This window comes from Onychostruthus taczanowskii, unplaced genomic scaffold, assembly GCF_017590055.1.
Source record: "Onychostruthus taczanowskii isolate IOZ18803 unplaced genomic scaffold, ASM1759005v1 scaffold100, whole genome shotgun sequence".
NCBI classification, from domain to species: domain Eukaryota; kingdom Metazoa; phylum Chordata; class Aves; order Passeriformes; family Passeridae; genus Onychostruthus; species Onychostruthus taczanowskii.
Genome location: NW_024496527.1, coordinates 1,419,136 through 1,433,423, shown reverse-complemented (window position 1 = coordinate 1,433,423; position 14,288 = coordinate 1,419,136). Strand labels below are relative to the sequence as shown.

At 47.8% G+C, this 14,288-nt stretch overlaps 1 protein-coding gene across 1 annotated transcript in view; it reads right to left on the bottom strand.

Moving 5' to 3' along the window:
- Positions 1-14,288, bottom strand: part of MDGA2 (MAM domain containing glycosylphosphatidylinositol anchor 2) — a 188,856-nt gene that overhangs the window by 127,140 nt on the left and 47,428 nt on the right. The window contains exon 2 of the mRNA XM_041409992.1: positions 3,813-3,952. Coding sequence (XP_041265926.1) covers positions 3,813-3,952 — 140 coding nt within the window. The remainder of the gene's footprint in view (positions 1-3,812; positions 3,953-14,288) is intronic.

Sequence of the window (14,288 nt, the reverse complement as noted above, 5' to 3'; positions counted from 1 at the left end):
GGCTGGGGTGGAATTCCCAGAGAAGCTGTGGCTGCCCCTGGATCCCTGGAAATGCCCAAGGCCAGGTTGAGGCAGCCTGGGACAGTGGGAGGTGTCCCTGTCCATGGCAGGGGGTAGCACTGGGTGGGCTTTGAGTTCCTTCCCATCCAAACCATTCCATGATTCCATGAATTCCATATTTATACATAGACATATGTTGATATATAAATATGAGCTTCAAGGCCCCTTCCAAACCAATCATTCCCTGCTCTGTGTCACTTGGGTCACCCCCTTTGGCCACCCCAATTCCCAGCAGGCAGGATGTGTTTTTCCAGGCCCACATCCCCCTGGAGCAGCATTTCCCTGGCTCTGCTTCGGGCTCACAATCCCAGAAAGCCGTCGGGATCTCCCGGCAACTCCAAGGGGAGCAGCTCCTGCTGCCTCAGTGGCATCACCACAGCACCCAACTCCTACAAGTGGGAAGAAAACACAGCCAAACAGAGGCAGGGAGAAATTCCAGGGCTCCTAAAAGCAGATCCTCCCCTGCTTTGCTTCCCGGGAAAGCCATGGATCCATCACGTTCTTCACACCCCACCAGCACCGTGAGCACTCCTGGATTTTTCCGGGAGAAAGGGATGTACTCCGACGGCCCTGCCTGGAAGAAGGGTGGCAGGAGGATGTGAGGAGGAGGTGGGATCTCGTTAAGATGTGTTGCAACCTCAAAACAGGAAAAAAAAATCCCGGAGTGTGCAGCTTCCAGATGGTTGGAATGACGTGTGGCACTGGCAGCTGCTCTTTCCCGAGCCTCGGGAATGACGGGGGACAAGAGTGGGGAGGCAGCACCTGGGAGAGGGAGGGACACGGTGGGAGGGCCAGAGGTCACCCTGCAGCACTGGGAGGGACCGGGGGAGGACTTGGACACTGTCCCCTGTCAGCTCTGCACCTTTTGCTGCTTGGAATGCGCCATTCCCACCGCGATAACGTCACCCGAGGTGGGACAGCACTTGGAGGTGAACCACTGGAAAAATCACAGCCAGGGGAAAGCAAACCCCAAGGAGGGGGAGGTTGGATTGACAAACAAGGTCCTTATAAACTCCTGGAATCACTGAGATTGGAAAAGTCATCCAAGACTGAATCCCAGCACTCCCACAGCCACCACTGATCCATGTCCCCAAGTGCCACATCCACAGGGATTTTAAATCCCTTCAGGGATGGCGACTCCTCCACTGCCCCACGGCAACTTTTTCCATTAAATTTTTCCTTATCTCCAACGTAAACCTCCCCTGGCACAACTTGAGGCTACTTCCTGCTGTTACTTGGGAAAAAAAGCCTGGACACACCCTACTGTCAGGGATTTCCCATTCATCCTTCAGTGGAAAACCAGGAATACAAAATCCCAGCCAATCCCTGCTCTTCAGATGCTTCTTCCTCTGCTCCCCATGATCCAAACGTCATTCCTCAGTTTGGAAAGTCACAGGTTTTGTTTCCAATGACTGGACCTGCCAGCACAGGTGAGAATTCCCAAGGAAAATCAGGAAAAAACCACATTTCTCAAGGCAGAGCAGGAGATTGTCACCAGTGGGGATAAAATGTCACCTCTTAGCTACTCAGTCCCGGAAATCCCTCACTTGTGTCCAGGGATAAGTGGTCTTTGGGCATCCTGGCACATCCCTTTGGGGCTGGAGAGCAGGGACAGCCCAGCTTCTGGATCCTGGATAAAACCTGGAAAAGGGACAGGTCCTCACAGTGACCCTGCTCCAAAGTTTGCAGGATTTTATCCAAAAATCAAACCAGCCCTCCTGACAGGTGCAATTTATGGAAAAAAAGGGCTTCATTCACCTCATCTGAGTGGGGATAAAGTGTTTTAAAAATTCCAGCCAGGAAAATTATTTCTATGGCAACTAATGGTGCATTGCAAAGCAGGGTGTGAGAAGGTGGGAAATTGGGAATAACAAATACTAATCACATGGAACATCTCAAAATCACTCCATGGATAACAAGCAGACATTCAAGGATGTGTTGGGGTGCTCAGAGTCTTATATTTAATTAGGAGTGAGGTGAATTTTTGGGATTAACAGAGCAATTATTTTTAATTGTCTTTCTTTCTGATAATTCCCACATCCTTATATTATTCCTCCCAAAAACCTCATTGATGCTGAGAAGACTCCATGAAAATTTTGAGGAGAAACTTTCCAGCAATTGTAAAGTGCAACCACCACTCTGAACACAGGAATTTCCCTGCCTGGAAATATCCCCAGGGAAAAAAATTGGGGCACGTGGTGGGAAAGGTAGCAAAGAGATCTGAAAAATTGGGAAGATTTGATAAATATGAAAATCTGTGTTCAAAGGGAGCCCCCCCAGAGTGGAGTCACTGCAAGGATGACTCCGAGCAGATCAGAGACATCCCTGACTCATCAGATCCCGAAGAACGACATCCATTGATCCCAAAGTTAAAAGAACAAATGTTGGAAAGACAAAAAAGGGATAAATGTGTGCTTTGGTAAAGCGGGAAGGAGTGACAGGATAGAATGAGGAAAAAAAGGAATTTTTTCTTATTAATTAATTTATCCTCCCAGAGCCATCATGGGCAGCCTCAAATCCTACAGATTAGAAATCCCTGGGAATGTTCAAGACTTGGAGTGGAAAATATCCTTGCCCATGGCAGGAGTTGGCACTGGATCATTTTTAATCTCCTTTCCAACCCAAACCATTCCACGATTCTGTGATTTTACAAACTCCCAATCCAGGATTGTTTAATTCTTCCAATGTTTAAATCAAAAGGAGTTTCCATGCCAAGAACAATTGGAAAATTTGAGTGAATGTGGAAGTGTGAAAGCATTCTTGGAATGCACAATTCCATATTTTATAACTTCATTCCCCAGCATCTGATCAAACAGCAGCTGGAAAACAATTCCCATGCAATTTGCAACCCAAATCTGAGAGCATCCTGTTGAAAGATCAGGAAAAAATTGGAATACTGGAAACACCATCCCTAAACCAGCACAGAATAAACTTCCACTACTTTAGCTTTAAATCTTCCCCTTAAATTGGGAACAACCATGGAATGAACAGCAGAGAAACAGCAAACCTCTCCCTCCTGGAGGAGCTCACACTGAAGGCCTCCAGGAGAATTCCCTGCTCCAGTTCCTGCCTGTCCCTTTCAATTCCAAGAGCAAAGGGTTTAATTCATCACCTTGGAAAGAAAATCCCTGGTGATTATCCCAATTAAAAATAACTGATTAATGAGGACCTGGCCAAAGGGGGTCACGCCAGCGAGGTGCAGCAGGAATTGCCAACAGTCTTGAACTTGATAAAATAAGGTTAGGCCTGGAAAAAGGTGATTTATTCCCAGGTAATTCTGGTTTATCCAGCTGCAATGCTGGGAGTTGCATGACATAGCTGATCCAAGTCAACAGGAAGACTTTCCCAAGTTCTTGGGTTCCCTGCTCCAGCTGTTCTCCCTTCCAGAGTTCCAGCTGGATTTCTGAGGACTGGGGTGTGAAGATCCCAGACAACAGGACAACTTTAGGGATTTTCATCCAACAATTGTCACCCTTATAATGGTTTTCCTTCTCTTTTACCAACCTCCATGGAAATCAAACACACCAGGATTTTAAAGCACAACATTGTTGATTTTAACACCAGGTTTTCCAAAAAACCTCACCAACATTCCTGCTGTTGATGTTCCTCTGGAACACCCAACATCCGGGATGGATCCCCCACCTGGATCCCGATGGATCTCACCCACCGCGCACGCTCTGAGATGAAGGTGAACCCAACTCCTGGAGGGTCTGAGGGTGTGGAGGGGACAGGTGTGGTGGTCAGGGACTCACCTGTGGCCGGGGGTGGCCGGTGACCAGGCAGGTGAGCTCCAGGGTCTCTCCCTCGCGGATGGTGTAGACCCGCTCGGAGTAGCGCTCCTCCTCGATGTTGCAGGCCAGGCCCGAGTGCACGATCCGCACCGTGGGGGGGGCTGCAAGGCCAGCAGAGAGACGGGATCAGAACCACACGGATTGCCAAATTATGGGATGTTCCAAGCTGGAAGGATCCCACAAGGATCAAGTCCAGCTCTTAAGGGAATCAAACGCGACCTTGGCATTCTCAGCTCCAAGATCCAACAAACCGAGCCATCCCAGACCACTGGGCCTGACCATGGGCTGGGGGGCTGCGAGGCCAGCAGAGAAATGGGATCACAACCACACGGATCACCAAATGTTCCAAGCTGGAAGGATCCTACAAGGATCAACTCCAGCTCTTAAGGAAATCAAACACAACCTTGGCATTCTCAGCTCCAAGATCTAACCAACCAAGCCCATCCCAGACCACTCCACCCCTAGGTCTGAGGGGCCTGCAAAGCCAGCAGAGAAACGGGATCAGAATCACATGGATCACCGAATTACAGGATGTTCCAAGTTGGAAGAATCCCACAAGGATCAAGTCCAGCTCTTAAGGGAATGAAATGCAACTTTGGCATTCTCAGCTCCAAGATACAACCAGCCGAGCCTATCCCAAACAACCCCACTCCTGGGGCTGGCCTTGAGCTGGGGGGCTACAATGCCAGCAGAGAAACAGGATGAGAATAATGTGGATCCTGGGATTATTGGACATTTTGGGTTGGAAAAAATCCACAAGGATCAAGTCCAGCTCTTAAAGGAATCAAACATGACCTTGGCATTCTCAACTCTATGATCCAACCAACTGAGCCCACTCCAAACAACCTCACTCCTGGGCCTGGCCTTGAGCTGGGGGCACTGCAAAGCCAGCAGAGAAATGGGATAAGAATCACATGGATCACCAAATTACGGGATGTTCCAAGTTGGAAGGATCCCACAAGGATAAAGTCCAGCTCTTAAGGGAATTAAACATGACCTTGGTATGCTCAGCTCCAAGATCTAACCAACCAAGCCCATCCCAGACCACTCCACCCCTGGGGCTGGCCCTGAATGTGGGGGGCTGCAAGGCTGGGAGAGAAAAGGGATGGGAACCACACGAGTCACAGGATTACAGGATGTTCCGAGTTGGAAAAGCCACAAGGATTGAGTCCAGCTCTTAAGGGAACTGAACCTACCCTGGCTTTTTCAGCTCCGTGATCCAACCAACCAAGCCTATCCCAGGCCACCCCAGCCCTGGAACCAGCACTGAGCATCTCCCCCACACAGTTACTCTTTGTTTACTCAGCACCACAAGAGACTTCCATGGTTTTTATTAATCCCTGGCAATCCTCTGGATGAAACCTTCAGCACCCCCAGCTTGCGTTCCAATTTTTTTGTTTCCATTTCAAAAATGAACTTGGCACTATTGTTTTTATTCTATATCTTCCTAAATGCATTATCACAGTCGTTATGCAAATGAAAAGACTTAATTAAAGCAGGAAAATTAAGCAGGAGAAACAGTGGCACTGATGCTGCTGCTTCCTTTCCAAATCCTGTCAATGGGATCAGGATTTGGAGCAGGAGTTAAGTTCAGGCAGAACCTCTACTTTAATTTCCTTGTTGGTACAACCTGTAGTACAGGAATTACTCAGATTTACACGTTGTAAATGTAAGGAAACCACGACATTCCTGTTATTACACCTGCATAAATCCCAGCTCTGCTTCCATGAGTCTCCAAAGCACATTCCTGGCTTCACAATTTCGCTTCTGAACCGTGAAATTCACAGCTATGACAATTTCCAGGGAGTGCATCGATAGGAGAAGGAAACTGATTTACAGACCCTAATAAAATCACAGAAACTAAAGAGCACAAAGGATAAAATGGAATTCTGTGGGATTTAAACACCTGGAATTCCATCCTTTCTGTTCATCCATGTGATGCCATTGTGATCCCAGCCCCAATCCCCATGGAAGAGCCTCAAAACTTCTCCCCAGGCCCTTTGCCAACAGCTGGATCCCCTTCCCAAGGCTGCTTTGCCAGGTCTCCGTGCTGCACATCACACCAACCCTGCTTCTCTGATCATTCTGGATTCTGGAATTCCTCTGCTAAGATTCACATGGAATTCCTGGGATTCAGGGTTCTGGCATCCCTTGAGATGCCCCCTCACCATGGCATTCCTGGTCCAATCCACACACAGCTCCCTGTGGACACAGCCCATCGTGGGATCCTGATCTGAAGGCCTGGGATTGATCCAAACCTGCCAAGAATTCCAGTTTCTGAGCCTGGCTCTCCACAGCCTGGAGAAAATGAGGCCTGAGCCAAGGAGGCAGAAGAGGCAGAGGAGGAGCAGGGAATGGATGCTTCCTCCATAGAAAGCCATGGAATGGTTTGGGTTGGAAGGACCTTAAACCCCACCTCATTCCAACCCAGCACATTCCACTACCCCTGGTTGCTTCAAGCCCCATCCAAACCTGGCCTTGGACACTGCCAGGGATCCAGGGGCAGCCACAGCTCCCCTGGGAATTCTACTCCAGAGTCTTCCCACCCTCCCAGCCAGGAAATCCTTCCCAGTATCTCATCCAGCCCCACACTCAGTTTGAAGCCATCATTCCAGCAAAGCCTCCAACAAGCTCTGCTCTTCCAGCCACCACATCCTGAGTTCCAAAGCCCCAGGAACTTTCTCTCCTCACTTTTCCAGAAGGCTTAACAAAGACCAACACACCCCTGCTCCAGCCAAAAGTGCTTCCAATTATTCCAAGTCCAAAGCAATGATGGAATAAAGGTGCTTGGAAAAACCTGGTATAGTGGAAGGTCCCCCCAGCCCATGGCAGGAGTGGAACTGGATTTAAGATCCATTCCAATACAAACCCTTCTGAGATTCCATGATTCCCTTGTCCCATAGGTGCAGGTGGATCTTCCCATGAAACTCCTGGAAGGACAGGAATGTCCTTGGTTAGGAATCAGGGCCATGTGTCACACTCTAATCCGGAAAGAATCCGTTAATTCCTGACTATTATTTTTTTTTCCCAAGTAGAACAGCAGCACCAACACTGGGTGTGCTGATTTTTCCCTGGAATTCCTAGGAATGCTGATCCCCCTTCACACTCCTCAGGAGTTCAACATTCCAAGGACATTGAATGTGCTCTTTGTTTTACCATTTCCAGGGCTCTGAGTCACCACTGGGACTTTCATCATCTCCCACACCACAGATTCCAAAATGCAGGAATGCTGAAGCAGAGCCATGGAGCAGAAAGGTAAACGAGGGTTCAGCACGGCTCATCAAACTTGGGATCAAATTAGAGCTGTCAGCAACATCATTCCAACATCCTTTTAAATCCATATTCCATTAATATTCCATTTTTATTCATGTTATATTCATCTAACTCAAAATCACAGCTGAAGTGTCCTTCATTTTAGTGGCTGTGCCACTCTCCTGAATCCATTAAATTTGGGAAGGAGCAGGAAAGGAAAAACGCCCCCCTGGGTGTTGTTATCACCAAGGAAAACACTGCTTTAAGAGGAGATCAAACCAATCAAGGGAAATAGCAAATATTCTTCTTCCAGTAAGTGAAAAACCTTATGGTTCAGGAGACATCCCATAATTATGAAATGTCACCTCCCTCCTTCCTGCAGGAATATTCATTCCAGCTCCTTCTGAAAGCTGCCTCCAGGGATTTCATCCATTAAAATAATATCAACTTAGCATTGATTTTGTTTGTGACATTTGAGGAGAATTTGGCTGGCGATTGCACGCGGAAAACGCTGCGTGGATCCTTCCCAGTGCCATTCCTGGCAAGGCACAACCTGGAACAAGGAAAGGTTCTACAAGGAAAAGGTAAAACAACAAATCCAAGCACAACCCCCTCGTTCTGCTGCGAGAGTTGTGCAATCCCACAAGATTCCCTCTTTCCACAAAAAATGAAAAGTTTCTCCTTTCCGTGTCTCCTTATAAACATCGTCTTTCTTGGCTGCTCTTTTCCACCAATTCCAAGTGTAGGTGGGATATTGGGAAGGAGTTCCTGGGTGGGAGGGTGGGGAGACCCTGGAATGGATTTCCCAGAGAAGTTGTGATCCAAGCTGTGTCCTGGTCCGAAGGAATTCCAATGGAATTTGGATGTTTTCTCAGCCCAGAAAGTCCTCATTGGACTCACACTGGAAAAATATTGGAGGCTTGAGGGTGATTTTGTGATCCCTGAGCTGTGCTGATGGATTGGGAATGGTTGGGAATTTCCTCTGCTCCACAACCTCATATTGATCTTTCTTTTATGGAAAATGTTATCAGGATCCTTTGAGAAAAGAGGGAATGAGGTGGTGTTTTGGATTGGCAGAGTGGGGAAAACTTTGAGAGGAATTAGGGTTTCATTTCAGCTGGAATGAGAAGAGGAGTTGGGAGATGGAGATTTGTGGAGCTGGGAAGGGGAATCATTCCATGGAGAGGGACCTGGGGACAAGGGATGGAGAGATGGGACACAGGGAATGACTTCCCACTGCCAGAGGACAGGGAGAAATGGGATATTAGGAAGGAGTTCCTGTCTGGGAGGGTGGAATGGACTTCCCAGAGAAGCTGTGGCTGCTCCTGGATCTCTGGGATTGTCCAATGCTAGGTTGGAGCAGCCTGGGATAGGGAGGGTGTGGATTCCAGGGCTGGAACTGGATGGGCTTTAAGGTTCCTTCCATCCCAAAACATTCCAGGATTCAGTTCCGGGATCTGTTGGCACAGCTCTTTCCTGGTTAAAAATTTCCCACACACAGAGATTTGGTCACATCCTTGTCAGAAAACAGGAAATTAAACTCTGGCCAACATCAGAACTCGGATCCTGTAATGAATTCCTTTAACCTGACCAGTTCCAAGACCTTCCTGATTCATGGAATGTGTAGGATCCCTTAAAACTGAATTAAAATGAGACTTTTTTTCAGAAATAGGAGATCCATGATGGACCTGCTAGGAAATGCAGGATGGGTTTGTCACCAATCAAACCCTTCTCCCTCCTGCAGCCATGGGCTTTCCCCCTGAAAATTAATTAGCAGGAGTGAAGCCCCCCGTGAATTTAGTGCAGTTCTGCAGCAGAACAAGGAGGAAATAATGTGATTTTCTGAAGAAAGAGGAGATGTAAAGTAATTGCAGGCGCTTGCCACTCTCAGAATTCACTTTTCCCATATTATCCCAGCTCTTAATTCTCCTAAACTGCAAATGGAATGACCAGGAATCTCTGAGGTATTGACATGGGAATGCACTGCCCTCATCAATGCAGAATTTGGAGCATTTTACTGCAGCTAATTTGGGATTTGGGGCTATTTCTCCAGCTGGAGGTGAGGCCCAGTCCACAAATAAATGGATTATTGAATCTGGGGTTTTTATTTCTCCTCTAAGTGGGTTTTTCTTTGGGGGAATTCAAATGCTACAGAAGTAGCTTCAATTAAACAAATATTCCATTTATGGAGAAATCTTTCATTTTGGCTCCAAGCTGAGTCAAATTCCAGGTGCCTAAGAGAGGAAACTTTCAGGTGTGATGCTGACTGGATTTCAAACCAGTTGTGCCATTCCTGGATCACTCCATATCACTCCTAAATATTTCCCACCCGCTTTCACCTGATGCCCACGGGAATATTCATTGGGCACCTTCCTCTGAGCTGACCCCAAGCCAAACTTTCCCATCAAACAGCACAAAGTCACCTTTTATCCCACTGGGGCTGATTTTTCCACGTTGCTCAATATTCCCTCCTGTCCTGGTGTTTGTGGAGCTCAGGAAGGCTCCGTGATTGATGGCACTTGCCATCCCAAGGCTCCCAGATAATCAAATCCCACTGCTGCTTCCCTACACTGCTGCCACAAAATTAGGCCTGACCTAATTTTGACACTACAAAGCTTAGCAGTGCTGGGTATATTGAGTTTGGGCTGTCCTAATGCTGTTTTTCCAGGAATAGATGGATTTATGGCTCTTTTCCCACCCTTTACAACTCCTCTCGCTGCTGGTTATTGCTCCTGCTGCTGGGCAGGGGTTAAAAACTGCTGGAGTTCAGAGAGGGATCAGGAAAAGGCCAGGAGAGCTCCTCAGACACGGATTTGGGCTGAGAACGTAAAATCATGGAATGGTTCTGGAGGGAAACTTGAAGATCATCCCATCCCACCCCTGCCATGGCAGGGACACCTCCCAGTGTCCCAGGGTGTCCCAGTGTCCAACCTGGACATGGGCACTGCCAGGGATCCAGGGGCAGCCACAGCTGCTCTGGCAATTCCAGCCCAGCCAGCAATTCCCAATTCCCAATCTCCCATCCATCCCTGCCCTCTGGCACTGGGAGCCATTCCCTGTGTCCTGTCCCTCCATCCTTGTCCCCTGTCCCTCTCCAGCTCATTTCCTTTGGGATACTGAAGTCCACCATGCCTGGGAAATCACGAGTCTCCCACTCAAACTGGGCCTGCCTCGCCCTCAGTTCATTTGTGCAGGAGCATAAATGCAGAATATCCTCTGCAAAAACACTTCTTTTAGGGAAGTCAGAGAAGGAGATACTTCCTAAAAACACAGGAATTTGGTTTCTAGTTTGCTTTAATGATTCAACGCCTCCCTACTCACTTTTCAACAGCTTTAATTTGTCCTTAATAATTTATCCTGCAGCCCAAAGCAACCCTGCTGACATTCCAGTCCCTTCGTGTCCTGGAATTGTCCACCCCTGCCATGGCAGGGACACCTCCCAGTGTCCCAGGGTGTCCCAGTGTCTATCCTGGCCTTGGGCACTGCCAGGGATCCAGGGGCAGCCACAGCTGCTCTGGCAATTCCAGCCCAGCCAGCAATTCCCAATTCCCAATCTCCCATCCATCCCTGCCCTCTGGCACTGGGAGCCATTCCCTGTGTCCTGTCCCTCCATCCTTGTCCCCTGTCCCTCTCCAGCTCATTTCCTTTGGGATACTGAAGTCCACCATGCCTGGGAAATCACGAGTCTCCCACTCAAACTGGGGCTGCCTCGCCCTCAGTTCATTGCAGGAGCACAAATACAGAATATCTTCTGCAAAAACACTTCTTTTAGGGAAGTCAGAGAAGGAGATACTTCCTAAAAACACAGGAATTTGGTTTCTAGTTTGCTTTAATGATTCAACGCCTCCCTACTCACTTTTCAACAGCTTTAATTTGTCCTTAATAATTTATCCTGCAGCCCAAAGCAACCCTGCTGACATTCCAGTCCCTTCGTGTCCTGGAATTGTCCAGGTTGGAAAAACCCTCTGAGCCCATCAAATCCAACCATTCCCAGCACTGCCAAGGCCACCACTGCCCCATGACCCCCGGTGCCACATCCACAGGGATTTTAAATCCCTCCAGGAATAGGGACTCCATCCCCTGCCCTGGGCTGGACAGCCCTTTCCATGAAAAAATTCCTACAAAAATCCAAAGTAAACCTCCCCTGGCACAGCTTGAGGTAATTTCCTCTTGTCCTACCACTTGTTCCTTGGAAGAAGCCACCAATCCCCGCAGGGATAAAATCCCATTTTAGGAAGTTGTGGGAGTAAATAAAACATCAGGAACCCCTTTTCCTGCTCCACGCTCATTCCCTGTGGGAATGCTGCCTCTTTTCCCTTCAGCTGAGCCCCAGGCACGTCCCTGCAAGGCCAATTCCTGCCATTTCCACTGGAGCAAAGGTCTCCCAAAGATCCGCCACCGCCAGGTCATGCCCGTGCGCCCCTGCCCAGGCAGACAATTAGGGATAATTCCCTCTGTGCTCCTGCAGGGATTTGTTTCCTGATTTAACTCCTGCTCTTTCTTTGTCTCATCCAGAGTTCAGCTATTTCAGCTCCAGGAGAGGAGCTGCTCTTCTCCATGCCTGGTGCCATGAGTGGATTTATGGATTTTGGATGCCACGCTTTTCTCCCAAAAGAAATCCAGGGATAACGTGGGTATCCACAATTCCACCAGCACCATGTGTGGGACACTCTTGGCCAATAACCTTGGAATTAAAAATTGAATTCCCTGGAGCATCAGCACTGAGAAAATATTCCTCGTGTCTGGGAATTCCAGGCAGGGTTTCAGAGGAATTTTAGGATTTTTGTGCTGTTTTTAAGCTGGGTTTTGCTTTTAAGTGAGAATAAAGTCACTGAGCGATGCTGCCTTGCAATCCTTATTTCTGCTTGAAAGCCTGAAACTGTGAATTTTTTTTCAGCTTTTTGTACTTAAATAACAACCTGGGGAATTGGTGCTTCCGAATTTCCCAGCCCCTTATTCCAGCATTTCCAGAGAATGACACTTGGTTAACTCCCAACATCCCAGGTTGATCTGTCCCTTATACCCAACAAAAAGGGCATTTTCCATTTTTTCCCCCACTGATTAAGTGGGAATTACAGAGATGAGCACAGAGGGAACCCTTCCCACACTCCACTCCCTCCCTGAAGTGCTCCTGGAGCCGTTTGCATCCCACAGATTGCCGACAGTGGGATCAAGGAATCTGCTAAAATAAGGAATTGTCAACAAGGGAGGCCTTAATTGAAGCAACACTTTGTTGTTCCTGGCATCACAAAACTGACGGCGGTGCCAGACCCTTTTCAGCACCATCACAGGCTGGCAGCAAACACATCTCACTGATTTGGGAGCACACAAAAAATGTGGGATTTCCCCCCACTGGAAAAGACGGAGAGGGGTGAAAATCAAGCAGCACGTTAAAAATCACCTTGTCAAAACAACTCCTGAATTCTAAATTATTTACACAGGTTGGCAACATTTCTTTTAGAAATGCATTTTTAACTCATTTATTTTTTAAATTTTAATTTAATTTTTAGCTAATTTAATTTTTTCTCCTTTGCAGGAAGTGCTGGTAGTGCAGTTCCTGACAGGCAGCAGCAAGGACATGGATTTATCCTGAAGGAAAAAGCACGTACATAAAATGAGGATGAGAGAAAACGCTCTCAAAATGTGTCAGAGGAGATTCAAATGGGATATTGGGAAGGAATTCCTGGCTGGGAGAGTGGAGAGCGTCTGGGCTGGAATTGCCAGAGCAGCTGTGGCTGCCCCTGGATCCCCGGCAGTGTCCAAGGCCAGGCTGGACACTGGGGCTTGGAGCAGCCTGGGATGGTGGAATCTTGGAAAATTCCCTGGGATTATCCTCTAAATCCAGTTTCCCCACTTAGCAATAGCTCAAGACAAATATTCACGGAATCATGGAAGCATTAATGTTTGAAAATTCCATCCAACCTTGTCCCCAGCACTGCCAGGGCCACACTGCCCCATGTCCCCAGGTGCCACATCCACATGGATTTAAATCCCTCCAGGCATGGAGACTCCACCCTGTACCTGTGCCAGGGCTGGGGAACCCTTTTAGGGAAGAAATCTTCCCAAATATTCAATCTAAACACCACGGAATCACTGAAGTTGGAAAAGAGTTCCAAGATCAGAGTCCCAGCTGTGCCCACCTTGTCCCCAGCCGATTCTCCAGCCCCTTCCCAGCTCCCTCAGCCACTCCTCCTATGTTTCAGCCTCAGCAGTGCAGGAAAAGCCCTAAAACTGTAATTTCTGAGTGTGTCCCAAAGCAGGAGGAAATGCTGCAGGTGCTACAAAGCCCCCCATGCAAATTCCAGCAGCAGGGATTACAGCACCCTGAGAAAAACCTGTCCTGGTTCGGCTCCGAAACAAAAATTACACTGACTGTGAAATGTATCTGAGTTTAGTCTGCTGCCTGAAAAAAGCACAGTTTAATATTAAAGAGGAAATTTAAAATACTGAATGTTCCACAAATGCAAATCAAGAAGGAAATGCCACTTTGGAATGTTAAATGAAAATAAACAGCTTTTTAAACAACAATTTGCAGTTCTTGGGAGCTAGCACAGATCTGTCCCGAGAAAAACAAGGAAAACAAATCTCTTTTCAGGGAATAAAATGATTTCTTGGATTAAAGCCGTGTTTCCTGCACTTCAATGTCTCACACCTCGTTCTCACATCGTTGCTGTCAAACACCGGGTGCAGCGGGAGCAGCTGAATGGCTGGAATAGTTCCCTTTGTAAATCTGGGAATTTATTACATGGATTTTGTGTTTTGCAGGCTCCATCAAAATTTATTTATGGGAATGGATCTTTTGGAATCATGCAATGGTTTGTATGGGAATGGACCTTAAAGATCATCCCATTCCACTTGCAGGGACATTTCCCACTGTCCCCGGGTGCTCCAAGCCTCTCCAGCCTGGCCTTGGGCACTGCCAGGGATCCAGAGGCAGACACAGCTTCCCTGGGAATTCCATCCCAGGGTTTTACCACCCTTCCAGCCAGGAATTCCTTCCCAAAATCCCATCCAACCCTTTCTTCCACCTCTCCAACCACTTCAGTTCCAGATGTGCTTCATCTGGGCAACCACAAAATGTTTTAAGTGCCACATCTGGCACTTAAAATGTCATTCCAAGATATTCCAACCACTGGAAAATCTGATTTGCCTCAAAAACTCCCATTTCCTTCAGGCCCTGACATT